General features: G+C 43.5%; 1 protein-coding gene across 4 annotated transcripts in view; it reads left to right on the top strand.

The window, feature by feature from the left end:
• LOC140477008 (D-serine dehydratase) overlaps positions 1 to 10337 on the top strand; it is a 67279-nt gene extending 56942 nt beyond the window's left edge. For 3 of the 4 annotated variants that reach the window (XM_072570086.1, XM_072570087.1, XM_072570088.1), the window contains exon 8: positions 6532 to 10337. In XM_072570086.1, the coding sequence (XP_072426187.1) occupies positions 6532 to 6984 (453 nt within the window). In that variant the 3' untranslated portion in view covers positions 6985 to 10337. The remainder of the gene's footprint in view (positions 1 to 6531) is intronic. The other variant, XM_072570090.1, reaches the window with a different exon arrangement.
• Positions 10338 to 18120: the final 7783 nt, after the last annotated feature.

Below are 18120 nucleotides of genomic sequence, written 5' to 3'. Positions count from 1 at the left end.
TATATGTGAACATGTCAGTGTGTGTATATGTCATGACCAGACCTCAGGCGAGGGTCCCCAGTTTGTTACAGTTCTAGAAGTGTACCCCAAATCACAAGTGAGGGGAGATGAATCAGCTCCCCTTCTTTATTCATGTCCCCACCATTGGTGAAAACAAGGTTAATTTTAAAAGGAGCTTGTCACCTGTGGGTATCTATCTCTTGAATTTGTTTAAAAAGGAGCCAATTTAACCACATAGCCCGGCATGGCTGTCTCTCGGTGGCCCAGTGTAGCTGTCTCTTAGTCTGGTGTGGTGGTCTGTCGGCCCAGTGTGGCCTCAGCATGGATTCTGAGCCTTGAGGTAATTCCAGAGCAGTCTCATGGCTTCAGCAGCCTCAAAGTGAAGCCCAGCGCAGTCTGGAGTCAAGGCCTGGCGCAGAATACAGGCTAGGTGCTGGTGTGGACTCAGTTGAAAGGACTGGAATTCTGGACTTTTTATTTCTTTGTTTTTCTAATTTTTTTCTCCTGAAGAATTTGCACTCAAGAATCTATACATTTGTACCTAAGATGGCAATGTAAGTGGTGACTTGTAAACTTTTCATTTGAGTATGAGTGACAATAAAGCTAATTCTAATTCGACTTCTAATTCACTAAATGTGAGAAGCAATAAAATGCACATCAAATTAGAAATAAGAACTGAGTCTATAAAAAGATAAAAGTTAAAAAAAAGAGATCAGTCTTTCTCAGTCAGCAATAAAGAATAAATAGAGAACATCGTGTCCATTATATTGGATGGCACCAGTAGTTTTATGTTAGTAGTTAAGCACTTGGTTTTTAGATTCTTGGATTTGAACGTTGATTGAAATTCCTTTGTTCTAGTTCCCTTTGATAGTTGCTGAGTGGCAACATTCAGAGTGGGAAATTGTCTATTCCTCTTTTACCTACAGTTCTATTAATGGCTGTTCTCCAAATGTGACCTTCACATCACTAGTATCTAGATTAGAGTGGTGCTGGAAAAGCGCAGTAGGTCAGGCAGCATCCGAGGAGCAGGAAAATTGACGTTTCAGGCAAGAGCCCTTCAATCAGGAATATCATCTATTCCTGATGAAGGGCTTTTGCCCGAAACGTCGATTTTCCTGCTCCTCAGATGCTGCCTGACCTGCTGTGCTTTTCCAGCACCACACTAATCTAGACACTGGTTTCCAGCATCTGCAGTCCTTGTTTTTACCACACTCTAGTATGTCAGGCTAGTAACATACACAGACCGGGCTTTCAGTTGCTCTTTGACCCCTGTTATTGTACATCCCAAACACGATTGCAGGAGATAGCTTCTTGCTGAGAGGGGGAGGATAGTCAGTCCCTCATTTTATTTCCCTTTTTAGGCTTCATGTTTCCCTGATTCTGTAGAGGTATGACATTCTAATGGTTCCAGAGGCAGTCACTGAATTTCCATCCACAGGCAGATTTTGGAATGTAGCACTTCCCTTTTAAAATGACACATGTTGGAATTAAAAGTTCAATATGTACTTGAATACTCTGGGGGGTTTTGATGGGATGATGTGACAGTATGAGCATACCTGTGTGTACCGGAAAGTGTGCATGGTGTGTTGGGTATGAGAACCCATAGGTCAGTATCTTATACTGGATTACAATGGTGCTGGAAAAGCACAGCAGTTCAGGCAGCATCCGAGGAGCAGTAAAATCGATGTTTTGAGCAAAAGCCCTTCATCAGGAATACAGGCAGAGAGCCTGAAGGGTGGAGTGCCTTAGCAAAGGACTCACCTTCATCCCCCTCCGTCCACGCATCAATGAATTTAATACACGCCGTGATGTCGAACAATTCTTCTGGCGCCTCCGCCTCTGAGCTTACTTTCACAATCAGGACTCCCGCCCACCTCCAATATACTGCAACCACCTGGACACCCCGCGCTGGCCTATTATCTGCCCTCGACCTCTTCATTTCCAACTGTCGCCAGGACATTAACCGCCTCAACCTGTCTACCTCCATCCCCCACTCCAACCTCTCACCCTCACAACGCGCAGCCCTCCACTCCCTCTGCTCCAATCCCAACCTCACCATCAAGCCAGCGGATAAAGGGGGCGCAATGGTAGTCTGGCATACTGACCTCTACACCGCTAAAGCCAAACGTCAACTCAAGGACACCTCTTCCTACTGCCCCCTCGAACATGACCCCACCCCCCATCACCAAACCATCATCTCCCAGACCATACAGAACCTCATCACCTCAGGAGATCTCCCACGCACAGCTTCTAACCTCATAGTCCGGGAAGCCCGCACTGCCCAGTTCTACCTCCTTCCCAAGATCCACAAGCCTGACCACCCTGGCCGACCCATTGTCTCAGCATGCTCCTGCCCCACTGAACTCATCTCGACCTACCTCGACACTGTCCTATCCCCCCTAGTCCAGGAACTCCCCACATACGTTCGAGACACCACCCACGCCCTCCACCTCCTCCAAGACTTCCGTTTCTCTGGCTCCCAATGCCTCATCTTCACCATGGATATCCGATCCCTCTACACCTCCATCCGCCATGACCAGGGCCTCCAAGCCCTCCGTTGTTTCCTCTCCAGACGTCCCCAACAGTACCCTTCAACCGACACTCTCATTTGTTTGGCCGAACTGGTCCTCACCCTTAACAATTTCTCCTTTGAATCCTCCCACTTCCTCCAAACCAAAGGGGTAGCCATGGGCACACATATGGGCCCCAGCTATGCCTGTCTCTTTGTCGGCTACGTAGAGCAGTTGATCTTCCGTAATTACACCGGCACCGCTCCCCACCTCTTCCTCCGCTACATTGATGACTGCATTGGCGCCACCTCGTGCTCCCACGAGGAGGTTGAGCAATTCATCAACTTCACCAACACATTCCACCCTGACCTTAAATTTACCTGGACTATCTCTGACACCTCGCTCCCCTTCCTGGACCTCTCCATCTCCATTAATGACGACCGACTTGACACTGACATTTTTTACAAACCCACCGACTCCCACAGCTACCTGGATTACACTTCTTCCCACCCTACCTCTTGCAAAAATGCCATCCCGTATTCCCAATTCCTCCGCCTCCACTGGATCTGCTCCCAGGAGGACCATATCCACCACAAAACACACCAGATGGCCGCCTTCTTTAGAAACCGCAATTTCCCTTCCCACGTGGTTAAAGATGCCCTCCAACGCATCTCATCTACATCCCTCACATCCGCCCTCAGACCCCACCCCTCCAACTGTAACAAGGACAGAACGCCCCTGGTGCTCACTTTCCACCCTACCAACCTTCGCATAAACAAAATCATCCGCCAACATTTCCGCCACCTTCAAAAAGACCCCACCACCAGGGATATATTTCCCTCCCCACCCCTTTCCGCCTTCCGCAAAGACCGTTCCCTCCGCGACTACCTGGTCAGGTCCACACCCCAAACAACCACATACGTAGATATAGGACTGATGTTAGGGGTAGGTTCTTCACTCAGCGAGTCGTAAGTTCATGGAATGCCCTGCCAGTAGCAGTAGTGGACTCTCCCTCTTTATGGGTATTTAAGCGGGCATTGGATAGGTATATGGAGGATAGTGGCTTAGTGTAGGTTAGGTGTGCTTTGATCGGCGCAACATCGAGGGCCGAAGGGCCTGTACTGCGCTGTAATGTTCTATGTTCTATGTTCTATGTTTAACCCACCCTCCCATCCTGGCACTTTCCCCTGCCACCGCAGGAACTGTAAAACCTGTGCCCACACCTCCTCCCTCACCTCTATCCAAGGCCCTAAAGGAGCCTTCCACATCCATCAAAGTTTTACTTGCACATCCACTAATATCATTTATTGTACCCGTTGCTCCCGATGCGGTCTCCTCTAGCTTATCTCTCCACACTTCAGGCTCACTGCCTTTATTCCTGATGAAGGGCTTTTGCCCGAAACATCGATTTCGAAGCTACTTGGATGCTGCCTGAACTGCTGTGCTCTTCCAGCACCACTAATCCAGAATCTTTGACCTACCAAGACTATTTTGATGTATGATGCCTTTCTAAATTAAAAACCTTTTGCCTCTATGCTGTGCATATCGCTCTATTCCCCGTCTATTCATTTTTTTGTCAAAATGCCTCCTGCCTTACCTCCTTTGGCAGCACATTCCAGGCACTTACTACCCTCTTATGTGAAAAACCTGCCTCTTTCATCTCCATTAAACTTACCCCCTTTTACCTTAACCTATGACCCTTAGTAATTGTCATTTCTACCTTGGGGTAAAAGACTCGGATTATATATTTTATCTATGTCTATCATAATTTTATAAACTTCTATCAGGTCGCACTTCATCCTTCAACGTTCAAATGAAAACAAACCAAGTTTGTCCAATCTCTCCTCATGGAGAAAGTGAGGACAGAATTCCTGAAGAAGGGCTCATGCCCGAAACGACGATTCTCCTGCTCTTTGGATGCTGCCTGACCTGCTGCGCTTTTCCAGCAACACATTTTCAATCTCTCCTCATAGAAAATACCTGCCAAACCAGGCAACATCATGATAAACCCTTTCTGTACCCTCTCCAAAGCCTCCACGTTCTTTGGTAGTGTGGTGACCAGATCTGTACACAATAGTCTGAATGTGGCCTAACTAAAGTGCTATGCAGCTGCTAAGCAGGAACTTCAGACTTACTTTCAGTCCAATCTCCATTAGCTCCCCAGTGACCACTGCCTGAACCTGACACTGTTAGGATGAAAAGGTTCACAGCTCCCTCTTGACCTGTCCTACCTGTCCATCTTTCTTCCCACCTAACCGCTCCATCCTCCCCTCTGACTTATCACCATCACCACCCCCAGCTGCATCTACCCACTGCCTTCTCAGCTACTTTCCCCCCAGCCCCAACCCCACCCTCCTATTTGTCTCTGAGCCCCTTTTCCCCCCAACCCACCATTCCTGATGAACGGCACATCCCAAAACATAGATTCTGCAGCTCCTTGGATGCTGCCTAACCCACTGTGTTTTTGCAGCACCACCCTTTTCGACAACTCCCTGAAGTGGGACGTCTTTCCCTAATGGGGGTGCAAGTCTCCCTCTTAGCCAATTCTGCATGGCTGAATGATAAATGGCTGCAGGGTAGCTGGTATCATCAGGACCTCTCCCTCTCTCTACACACACACACACACACACACACACACACACACACACACACACACACACACACACACACACACACACACACACACACACACACACACACACACACACACACCGACCAGTACAATGATACTGATATTCATTGCTCAAAATGAAGTGGCTGTATGCTCCAGTACTCACAGATGTACAAATGTATTTACCACCTTATAATTTTATTTTTAATTAAAGGCCTTGCCTTACACATGATAGGGAGCAAATTACAGGTTTGTTCTATTTATTATAGTCTTTTGACATTAGAAAATGAAAAACAAATTTTGAATTTATGATTAAACTGTACAGGACATGTAAAATGGACTACTGTTAACCCACAGTGTTATCCACTGGGACATCAGTGCTTTTATTTTGATTCACAGCTGCTACAGTACTAAGTGAATAAAAACAATGTACTGCAGCTGCTGTAGACATGAAATAATAGCTGGAGAGACTCTGCCAGTCTGGCAGCATCCACACAGAAACAGGGTTAACTTTTCAAGTCCAATATGACTCTTCCAATATGGAACTTAAACCAAATTCCAAACTCATTTCTGAGGGAGGGTTATATTGGACTCAAAATGTTAATCCTGTTCCTGTCCCAGAGATGCTGCCAAATTGGCTGAGTTTCTCCAACAGTTTCAGTTTTTAGTTAAGTAATTGTATGTGACTTGATCAGACCCCACATGGAATACACGTTCGATTTGGGCATTTACTTTTCAGTTTTTGGCCTTATAGGGGATGCTGAGCAGATTTTCCAAAATTATATTGGGATTGAAATGGTTAAATTATGAGAACATGTTGGCTTGATTTTCCTTGACTTTAAAAGATTAAGGTGTGGTCTATCTAGATGTTTAAAATAAATAAAGGTAGATAATGGAATCATTTTCTCTGATGGATGAATCCTATCAGTGAGATTAGTGAGACACAATCATAAAATCAGAACTAGACCATTCCAGAGTGAAATCAAGAATCCTATTTTCACATATGTGATGGAAATCTGGAATTCTGTCCTATGTTATGGATGCCAAATTAAATTTTAGGATTGATTTTCATTGATATTTTATTTAGGGGAATGAAGGAATTACTTGAAACTCAGATAAATGAGATTGAGTTACAAATTACTTTTATCTAATTGAAGTGAAGGGAGTGTGACGGCTTTTGATATTACGGCAATTTTATTTTTAAATAAAATATTTATAAATTTTGTAAAATAAATGTCTGATGTTCTGAACAAATTTTGAAGTAACATCATTCTCTCCTTACCCCTCTATCCTTTTTCTCTCTTTCATTTGTCTATCAACATCTCTTTCCTTCTCTACCTGCCTCTTTGTCCATTTCTCCTCCTCCTTTCACCTTCTCTATCCCTCCCTTCAACTCACTGTAAATCTAAGTTTGTGCGAAGATTTGTAGCTCGGGTGCTCGTTGTTGTGGTTCTGTTCGCCGAGCTAGGAATTTGTGTTGCAAACGTTTCGTCCCGTCTAGGTGACATCCTCAGTGCTTGGGAGCCTCCTGTGAAGCGCTTCTGTGATCTTTCAACCAGCATTTGTCGTGGTTTGAATCTGCTGCTTCCAGTTGTCAGTTCTAGCTGTCCGCTGCAGTGGCTGGTGTATGGGTCCAGGTCGATGTGTTTGTTGATTGAAACAGTGGATGAGTGCCATGCCTCTAGGAATTCCCTGGCTGTTCTCTGTTTGGTTTGTCCTATAATAGTACTGTTGTCCCAGTCAAACTCATGTTGCTTGTCATCTGCGTGTGTGGCTACTAAGGATAGCTGGTCGTGTCGTTTCGTGGCTCGTTGGTGTTCATGGATGTGGATCGTTAGCTGTCTTCCTGTTTGTCCGATGTAGTGTTTTGTGCAGTTCTTGCATGGGATTTTGTACACTACATTAGTTGTACACTACAGCTATTCTTAGTAGCCACACACGCAGATAACAAGCAACATGAGTTCTATTTCTTATCCTCTTTTTCTGCTTCTTCCTCTCTTGTTTCACTCTTCCTCTTTCTCTATCTCTCTCGATATTTCCCTTATAGGCCTGTGCCACTGCAGCAATGCATCCTGTCTACTATGTGCACTCAGCAGGGAAGATAGTAGCTGAATGGAGACCAACACGAGGCTGGTAAGAACAAGGAGATCACATGAGGAGAGTCTACTTCAGTTTCTATCCCTCTCCTGAAAGTGCGGCCAAGTTCCACTTCATCCAAAGCTCAGAATGAATCTGAACTGTGAGGATTAACAGACCTATTACACCATAATTGACATCACAGCGAATCACATGAAAGGTGCTGTGCAAGCTACTCACTAGCCATCTGCTTAAGATCTTGGGTCTTTGCACCCATGTTTCAGACCTTGCTACCAGTGCTGTTTTTCCATATTTGACATCTGGGTCTGTTGTAGACTAATTGGTACAGATTGTTTGCAGTCATTAGCCAATGTGTCTGTTAGTGTTGCATCATGCACCTATGAGAATAATAGTCGGTAAAAAAGCTGGACTGTGATTTTATTTTCATCTTATCTTTCTATGTACTTTAATTCACATCAATTTCATTACTCACACTGAGGAAACAGTGCTGTCCTAAATAACCAATAGCAGTCCTGACTGGACAATCAGCTGTACGCTGGGAAAATCCTGATTTCATAGAATCATAGAATTGTTAAAGTGCAGAGGAAGTGCTTTGGACTCAAAGTGCGCATGTTCAGTAGCAATTCAAATGCTACCACTCCCTTTACTCTCGCTACATCCTCATGCAGTCCTCTTCCTCCTCAGATATTTAAATGTTTCGAAAATGTGAAAATATTTCCAGTATAGATGGAGGCCATACTCTCCATTGTGTCTCCAGCTATGGAAAAATTAACCACGCAACCTAATCCCATTTTTCAGCATGTGCTTCATATCTCTGCAAGTTATGGCACTTCATATCCAGATACTTTTTAAATGAGTCAAGGGTTTATACCTGTACTAGTCTTTTAGGTGAAATTTAGGGGAAATTTGGATTCATCTCAGCTGTGATGCTGTCCACAACTGGGCAGCCTACTGTCACCCTAATGAACAATGACCTCCAAGGTGAGGTACTGGAGTGCAAATCCCAGGGAACAGAATGTTTTCAAGGATAGGCGAATGGGAGACTGAGTATAAAATAGAATAGATTCCCTACAGTCTGGAAACAGGCCCTTCAGCCCAATAAGTCCACACGAACCCTCCAAAGAGTATCCCACCCAGACACACTTCCCTCGGTCTAATGCACCAAACACTACGGGCAATTCAGCATGGCCAATTCACCTGACCTACACATCTTTGGATTGTGGGTGGAACCTGGAGCACATGGAGGAAACCCACACAGACACGGGGAGAACGTGCAAACTCCACACAGACAGTAGACCAAGTCTGGAATCAAACCTGGGTCTCTGGCGCTGTGAAGCTACAGTGCTAACCTCTGAGCCATCGTGGACACCATTTAAATATTGTTTTGCCAATCTGTTTTTCCCCACCGAAGTGGATAATTTTACATTTACCTGCATTATACTGTATCTGTAATGCATTTTCTCACTCAACGTATCTAAATAGTCTTTTTGCCTCTGTCTTCCTCATGGCTCAAAGTCCCTTCTGGTTCTGTCTGATCAGTTAATTTGAAAATACTATGCTTGAATCTCTCATTCGAATTATTGATTTACATTGTGAATAGCTGGAACTCAAGCATTGATCCCTGAGGTCCTCCACTCATCACTGCCCTCCACTCCAAAAATAACACACTCTGTTTCCCACTCTGTTTTTCAAATAGATATCGCAGTCTATACCAATATATTACCATCAACGTAATGTGTGTGCATTTGCTCAATTACCTCCTATGTGGGATTTTATCAAATGGGTTTGAAAATTCAAATTCATTGGTCTCCTTCATCCATTTTATTTGTCATGTACTCAAAAATAAAACTTCCAGAAGGTTTGTCAAACAGTAATTCCCTTTCATAACTCCATGTTAACTTTGTGTAATCTCATTGGTGTTTTCTAAGTGCTGTATTATGATATTCTTAGGATTGCATTTTAAGAAATTATGGTGTTCAGCATATTGTCAGATACATGGTGATCGATTGTTTTGCTCTGTTGCAATCTGTCACCTGCAGTTCTAAGACATTATTGACCAGGTGTAATCACTAGAGATGGGAGCTTCACTCTGAGGAGTCACTCTTGACTGGAATATGGGCCTCACTGTGTGACTGATTGAATACGTGGGCAAAGGCTCAGTGGTTAGCACTGCTGCTTCAGTGCCAAGGACCTAGGTTTGATTTCAGCCTTGGGCAAATGTCTGTGTGGAATTTGTACATTCTCCCCGTGTCTGCGTGGGTGGTCCAGTTCCTCCCATCGTCCAAAGATGTGCAAGTTAGGTGCATTGGCCATGCTAAATTGCCTGTTGTATCAAGGGATCGGCAGGTTAGGTGGTTTATCCACGGAACTGAAAGGTTATACGGTTAGGGGGTGGGTCTAAGTGGGTTGCTCTTTGGAAGGCCAGGTGGACTCAATGAGCTGAATGGCCTGCCTCCACACTGTAGGGATTCAGTGTTGTGTTCATTTGAAACAATTTCAAATAAAATAAAGTGATTTTGCCTTGCTAATTTTGGTTTGTCATTTGTTGCAAGCTACTCAAGTGATTAAAGAGGCTAAGGGGTGACCTCACAGAGGTTTATAAAGTTGTGAGAGGCGTTGATACAAAAAATAGACAAGAGTCTTTTCCTTAGGGTGGGGGAGTCCAGTACTAGAGGGCATAGGTTTAGGGTGAGAAGGGAAAGATATGAAAGGGACCTAAGGGGCAACTTTTTCACGCAGAAGGTTATGTGTGTATGGAATAAGCTGCCAGAGGAAATGGTGGAGACTGGTACAATTACAGCATTTAAAAAGCATCTGGATGGGTATATCAATAGAAAGGGTTTAAAGGGTGTGGGCCACATGCTGGCAAATGGGACTAGATTAGGTTAGGATATCTGGTTGACATGGATGAGTTGGACCGAAGAGTCTGTTTCTATGCTGTACATCTCTATGACTCTATGACTTAACAGCAATCTAGGTTTGTTCAAAACATTGCGCCAGTTGTATGACACTTCGATCTTTTACTATATATTCTGTGTCCTATGATCCTACTCCACTAGCTACCTGCTAAAGGAGCGTTCTGAAAGGTTGAACTTTTAAATAAACTTGTTGGACTATAACCTGGTGTTGTGTGATTTTTAACTTTGTCCACCCCAATCCAACACTGGCACCTCCACATCAAGTGAGAGTTGTTGCCATTAGATGGGAACCACTTTTTTTCATTTTCTCTCAGTGTCAAGTGTGGTACAGAAATATATGTTTTATGTTATTAGACTCACAATCCAAAGAATAATCAATTCCAGCATGAGTTCAATTAAAATAAAAAGTTGGAACTCCGACAGTGTAGCTGTTAGATGGTCCTTTCGAGAAGGAAACATGACATCCTTATCCTGTTTGGACTATATGTGACACCAATATGACATCAATACAGTTGAGACATAACTGAACTTTGAAATGATCTATCAAACTATTTACCACCTTCTCGTGCAATGTGGTAGGTAATAAATGACAGGGAGCCCAAAGACACCCACATAGCAAAAAATAGTTAAAATAAATGTTGCATCTTAAGTTTCAAATCCCTCCTTCATTCCAAATGCATCAACAACTCTCTCCTTATCAAGTTCAGACTATTTAAGATTTGAATAGTGTTTCTATATCTGAGGGAATCTTTTAGCAACCATCAGCAACACTCTCTAGCACCTTACCATTAAGTCTTGCTAAGATTTGCTTTCACAAAATGCAGCACATCACTTTTATCTAAATTAAACTGTATCTGCCACTCCTCAGCCCATTGGCCCATCTGATCAAGATCCTGATGTAACCTGAGGTAACCTTCTTCACTGTCCACTCCACTTCCAATTTTGGTGTCAAACTTACAAACTATAACTCTTACGCTCACATCCAAATCACTTATATAAATGACAAAAAGTAGTGGACCCAGCACCGATCCTTGTGGCAGTCCACTGGTCACAGGCCTCCAGTCTGAAAAACAACCCTCCACCACCACCCTCTGTCTTCTACCTTTGAGCTAGTTCTGTATCCAAATGGCTAGTTCTCCCTGTATTCCATGAGGTCTAACCTTGCTAACCAGTTCCCCGTGGGGGGCCTCATCAAACGCCACATAGATCACGTCTACCACTCTGCTCACATCAATTCTCTTACTTACTTCTTCAAGAAACTCAATCAAGTTCATGAGACATGATTTCCCACACACAAAGCCTGGTTGACTATCCCTAATCAGTCCTTCTGAGGATTCCATCCAATAACTTGCCCACCACTGACGTCAGGCTCACTGGTCTATAGTTCCCTGGCTTGTCCTTACACCTTTCTTAAATAGTGGCGTGATGTTAGCCAATCTCCAGTCTTCCGGCACCTCACCTGTGACTGTTGATGATACAAATATCTCAGCAATCACCTCCCTAGCTTCCCACAGAGTTCTAGGGTACACCTGATCAGGGCCTGGGTATTTCGACTTTTGTGCATTGTAAGAAATCCAGTACTTCCTCCTCTGTAATATGGACAATTTTCAAAATGTTACCATCTACTTCCCTACATTCTATGTCTTCCATGTCCATTTCCACAGTAAACACTGAGGCAAAATACTCATTTAGTATCTCCCCATCTCCTGTGGCTCCACAATAAGGTCCAAGGGAGTATTGCTGAACAAAGACACTTCAGAGTGCAGGTACATTGTTCCTTGAAAGTGGAGTCGCAGGTGGAAAGGATAAAGAAGAAGGCATTTGGTATGCTTTCCCTTATTGATCAGAGTATTGAGTACAGGATTTGAGAGGTCATGTTGCAGCTGTACAGGACATTGGTTAGACAGATTTTGGATTATTGCGTGCAATTCTGGTCTCCTTCCTATCGGAAGGATGGGGTGAAATGTGAAAGGGTTCAGAAAAGACAAGGATGTTGCCAAGGTTGGAAGATTTGAGCTAAAGGGAGAAGTTGAATAGGCTGACGCTGTTTTCTCATGGGTGTCGAAAGCTGAGGGGTGATCTTATAAGGGTTTATAAAATCATGAGGGGCATGGATAGGATAAATAGACAAAGTCTTTTCCCTGGGGTGGGGGAGTCCATAACTAGAGGGCATAGGGTGAGAGGGGAAAGATATAAAAGAGACCTAAGGGGCAACTTTTTCATGCAGAGGGTGGTATGTGTATGAAATGAGCTACCAGAGGAAGTGGTGGAGGCTGGTACAATTGCAACATTTACAAGGCATCAGGATAGGTATAAGATTAGGAAGGGTTTGGAGGGATATGGCCTGGGTGCTGGCAAGTGGGACTAGATTGGGTTGGGATATCTGGTCGGCATGGACAGGTTCAACCAAAGGGTCTGATTCCGTGCTAGACATCTCCATGACTCTGACTCTGTCACACTCTTCGAAAATATCACCTATTTTTTCACCTCTAGAGGTCTCTGTCACAGTGTTTATTTTATTAGGACCGTGGGATTGCTCCTCAGAATCTTTGCTCCCAAGCTTTGAATGCGTCATTTCACATTCTTGTCCCCCTGCATCCTGTGTTAAAATAATCTCATACTCTTTCAAGTGTCAGTTGTGGCTCAGTGGTGGTCTCAGTTTTGGAGGTTTGTGGTTTCTAGCCTCGGTCCAGAGAATTGAGCTCATGATCCTGGCTGACACTCCAGGGAATGCTGCGCTGCTGAAGTTGCAGGCTTTCAGTCAACGCATTGATCCCTTCGGCCCTCTCTCAGGTGGACACATAAGTTTTAATCGTACTATTGAAAAGAAACAATGTTCCAGTCAATGGTTTCCCCTCAAACAGAATCAGTGAAATCAGCTAACTTCCATTTATTAATTTTTTGTTTGAGGAAGATTGCTATCCACATTTTGGGATAAATTCTTCCTGCCCCACAGTGCAAAACTGGGATGAATTTCACAGTAGTGAATATCAGGCTCGTGGCCTGACATGTTACCCCTTTGGGTTGGTCTTTCCTAAAGTCTGGATAATATCCATGTTTGGGCTAATAAATGGCAAATAACTTTGGCACCTCAAAGGTGCCCACAATGACTGTCTCCGAATAGACAGAATCTAACCATTCTCTTTGACAGTCAATGGCATTGCCATCAGTGCATCCCCTACCATCTACATTCGACCCGAAATTGGACTTTCCTGGCCATATAAATACTCTGATGACAAGGGCAGGCCAGAGGCTGGGAATTCTGTGTCAAGCAACTAAATTCCTATCTCCCCAAAGCCTGCCCTCAATCTAGAAGGTACAATTCAAGAATGTGATGGAATTCTCTTTACTTACCTGAATGGGTGCACTCCTAATAACACTTGAGAAGTTTAACACCATCCAAATCCAAGCAGCTTCTTGATTGGAACCCATCACCACCTTCAATATTCTTACCTTCCCCATCACTGACGCAAAGTAGTAACACATTACATCATATACAAGGTGCATGGCAACAATTCGCCAAGGGCTTTTTGACAGCACCTTCCAAACCTGCAACCTGCCCCACCAATGGACATGGGAAGCAGATGCATGGGAATACCATCACCAACTCTAGAAACTTCAAGCCACATACCATCCTGACCTAGAAACATAATTGTTGTGGGTGGGTCAACATGCCCTTCCTAACAGCACTATGGGAATTCTGTGTCAAGCAACTAATTTCCTATCTCCCCAAAGCCTGTCCTCAATCTCCAAGGTACAATTCAAGAATGTGATGGAATTCTCTTTACTTATCTGAATGGGTGCACTCCTAATAACACTTGACCCATTTGCCATGGTCATCAGCCACTGCCAATGACCATCCTGTGGAGATATTTGCCCTGTAGCAGCGGCCTGACAGCTATGGCTAATGTTCATGTGGTTTTCCCTCTGCTTGTGGCAGTGCCCTCTTTGAACAGAAGTGGGTGTGGGGTCACTGTACTTCCAGAGCTCCAGGCTTTCTGATTGGGCTTCTGCAAGTCACCTACTCTCTTTAATTGGATGGCAGACCTGGAAGCAACAATCTACTTGCTCACCCCTGGGAAGATCTCATTGGCTAGCATCCTGCCAGCAAGAGTTGAATCGGGACCAGAAATGGCCGTTACTGACTCTCATTATCCTGTGAGGAGAGGATTCTGCTCCTTATCGGTGGGAATCTATATTACAATAGAAACTACAGTCTAGTTTAGCTTGGGACAACCTGAGATTATGAAAGACATATATAGTAGATATGTAATATATATGGTATTTATAACATGTTATTTATAAGTAAACCCAGCAGGTAAGACAATCCCTCTTTTTAGATGTCAAAATGCATGTATAGACCTATATTTGGCATAGAAGTTGACTTCCCATTTTTCGTCTAATTAATACAAGTTTTGGGCTACATTCACATGAGAAAACAGCTTCAATTTTTCAACTCAAAAATGCATATTTAAGTTTATAATTGCCAAATAAGACAGTGTGATTGGCTGGTATGGACTGTGTTGACAGGAGTTTAAGAAATGGCTGGGATTTTAATACAAGTTCACAATCAACAAACTGCACATAGTGATCGATGAATTAAAAATACTTTCAATTTCAAAATGTGCTCCCTTGTACATCAACGCCAGTAGATCAAAACGTTATGGTGTGATATGAGCTAAATGCAAGTTCTTTATAGGATTTTGTTCATAGATTTACCTTAACTCCTTATATAGTCACCCACATGTAATTCATTCTTTCTTATCTTCTGTCCCTCTCAATTTTCCTTCTCCTCTTGACAATCAATAGGTCAAAATCCAAACATAGTATCAATTAATCTCTAATCTCATTTTATCTTATCTTTATTCTACTCTTGGGAACAGACTTCTCACTGTAGACTTGGTTTTCTTAATTTCAAAAAATCCTTATTTAAAGAAAAAGCTGAGGCTAAAATGAGACAGAAAAGCTCCTTCTGAGGGAATAAAAGAGCAGTTTAAGTGTAGTGAGTCTAATCTCTTTTTATTGCTCTTCAATATTGGCCTTTTTTATGGCTGTAAACCCACTTCCCTCCCTGACTCCTCCCCAGCAGAAGCATATAGGCCTGGAATGCATACACTCACACCTCGGAACATCAGTTGCCTGCTTTGATGTCCAGGCCTAGCTATTGTTAAGCAGGAAGCATCCATCTGTCACTTAAAAGTCAAACACAATCCCCTCCCTCCCCCCTCCCCCCCCCCCCACCCATATTGGGGGACTGGAGGTGGGGGGTTGGGGTGGGGGTGGGAAAGTGGTGGAGAGAGGAATGGGGGATGGTCATTATGAGACTTGAATAATTTATGAGAGGCTGCAGTAAACACTGTTTGCCCAACGATCAGGAGAAGAAAGTGTGAGGGATGGATTTGGGTGTCAAGGAAGTAACTAGAAGCATCTTCAAAGCTGCTGTAAGATCACCTGGAGCAAAAGGATGAATAACAAGTACATCTGAAAAACAACCAGTTTAAAGATTTGAACTTTTCTTGTCAGCATCCCTGAGGATCTACAGCAACAAGTTGCATTGACATAGCAACATTCGCTTAACAAAATGGTCCAAGAGGATTCATGAGGGTGTAATAAGGCAAGTTTTGACATTGAATCACACACGAGGTGACACTGAGGCAGATGGCCAAATGGCTTTGTTTAAGATGTAGATTCTATAGTGTTTTAAAGAAGAAATGAAGGTGGAGAGCTTTAGCTAAGACTGGGAGTCAGCGAGGATGCAGCTGGGCCAAGGAGTACTGGATTAGTAAATGAATTGTTTCTTAAATCCAAGATCACACCTCAATGCAGTACTGAGGGAGATCAATAGGCTAATGACAGTCTTTATTTCATTTAGTTTTGTTTGCAAGGTCCCACAAATACAAAATAGATAGTGGCCAGAAATCTGTTTCAGCCATGTTTGTTGAAGGAAAGTATTTGGTCAGTGTATGGGGAGAAATCCCCTTCTCATCTAAAAGATGGTATTATTTGGGATATTTCCATACCCACCTGATAGGATCACTGTTTAACATCTCTTCTAAAACTGTATAGCCCTTCCAAAACTGTACTGAATTGTCTCCAGATATGTTACTGATACCTCTGTAATTTGCCTTGAACATAAAAACTCCTGCTTCAGCAGCAGCCAATGGCTTATAGCTAATGATCTGTGTGAACTCGGTAGTAAGTGCTGTGAGGTCATTTAACTATGGAGGGGTACACTATGTACACTGGGGGGGGGGGGGTGATATACCTTCTGGTGTAATTGAAAGGTTGATTGTTTACTTCAGAGGACAGTTCAGGATCAACCACATGGGCTGACATATTACTTCATTCTTACACCAAATGGTTCACTCTTAATGGTCTCGCAAGTCTTCCAATTGTAACTGCAAGTAATCAGGGAGATGCAGCAGATTTTTAAGGCAAGTAGAGATTGATCAGAACTGACTACACCAGAAATGAAACTAGACTTTTCATATAAATACAATGGCTACAAGAGCAGGTCAGAAGTTAGGAATACTGCAGCAAGTAACTTACGTCTTGATTTCCCAACGCCTGTCCACTATCTACAAGGCGCCAATCAGGAGTGTAATGGAATACTCCCCATTTGCCTAGATAAGTGCACTCCAACAACAATCAAGAAACTTGACACCATTCGGGACAAAGCAGCACACTTGATTGACATCACATCCACAACAACCATTGCTCAACTGCTGACACTCAGTAGCATCAGTGTATACCATCCACAAAATGCACTGCAGAAATTCACCAAAGCTTCTGAGACAATGTCTTCCAAACCCATGACCACTACAATCCAGGACAGGGCAGCACATAACTGGGAATTCCACCTTCCCCTCCAAACCACTCACCATCCAGACATGGAAATATATCTCTGTTCCTTCCATGTGGCTGGGATAAATTCCCTCTCTAAAGGTTTGATGAGTCTACTGTGAGCATGTGGACTGCAGCAGTTAAAGTAGGCAGCTCACCGCCATCCTCTCAAGGGCTTTTAGGTGTGGACAGTTACCCAAATCCCACAGCTGAATAAAACAAAAACATACATATTGTGATTGTTGTTTTATGTTTCCTGATCAGTATTTCACACTACCTTTAAAAGACAAACTGATATTACCATCACTGTATCATAGCATGGGACCTGAAGGTATAAAGGTATCATACTTCATCTTATCCCAGGATCACTTGAAACATAACATGAAACATATTGTTCTATTGTAAACCAATAGCTTGATGTTAGCCTAGATACTACTGTGCCTGTAATGTTTGTATATAACAGTTGCCTTGGAGTACTCCCAAATAATCTTCCAGTCTGGATAACTTGGTCTATAGGGACATTTAAGCGCACGCACATGCACATGACAGCAGTGAATTGAGGGGTGCGTAGGTTAGGTTATTTTACATTAGGATTAATCCTCGGCACAACACTGTGGGCCAAAGGGTCTGTTCTGTGCTGTACTTTTCTATGTTCTATGTTCTACTTGTAAATCCTTGAGAAGAGGTAACATCATCGTCATCCACAAGTGGAAGGGGGAGAGGGAGGAAATTAGAAATTGGTGACCAAACTTTCACCGCTGAATGCAGATTACAAAATCTTGTCTAAGGTCATTGCTAACCGGATCAGGTTTGCTCTGGGATTGGTGATCTACCTTGATGAAACCTGTGCTGTACCCTCACATTCCTAAGGCTGCCTTTCACAGGATATTGCACACGTATTTGTGGGATGTGCTTTCCAAAATGGCCTTTCGGAGGGAATTTGCAATTAGGTCCAACTGCACTCAATCAATATGGTTAGTGCAGTCTCAATCATGCAAATCAGAAAGCTTCCTGATCAGATCCAGAGTCAAACAGGTTGCCCAGTCTCTCCTGCCTTGTTTGTGTGTTGTATAGAACCTTTTGCCAAGTCCATCAGGAAGAATGCGAGCCTGAGACGGATGACTATTCCAGACAGCGGAAG

The sequence above is a fragment of the Chiloscyllium punctatum genome, chromosome 5 (genome assembly GCF_047496795.1).
Source record: "Chiloscyllium punctatum isolate Juve2018m chromosome 5, sChiPun1.3, whole genome shotgun sequence".
Classification (NCBI taxonomy): Eukaryota; Metazoa; Chordata; class Chondrichthyes; order Orectolobiformes; family Hemiscylliidae; genus Chiloscyllium; species Chiloscyllium punctatum.
Note: the sequence above shows the minus strand (reverse complement) of the source record. Positions and strands in the feature narration are given on the sequence as shown.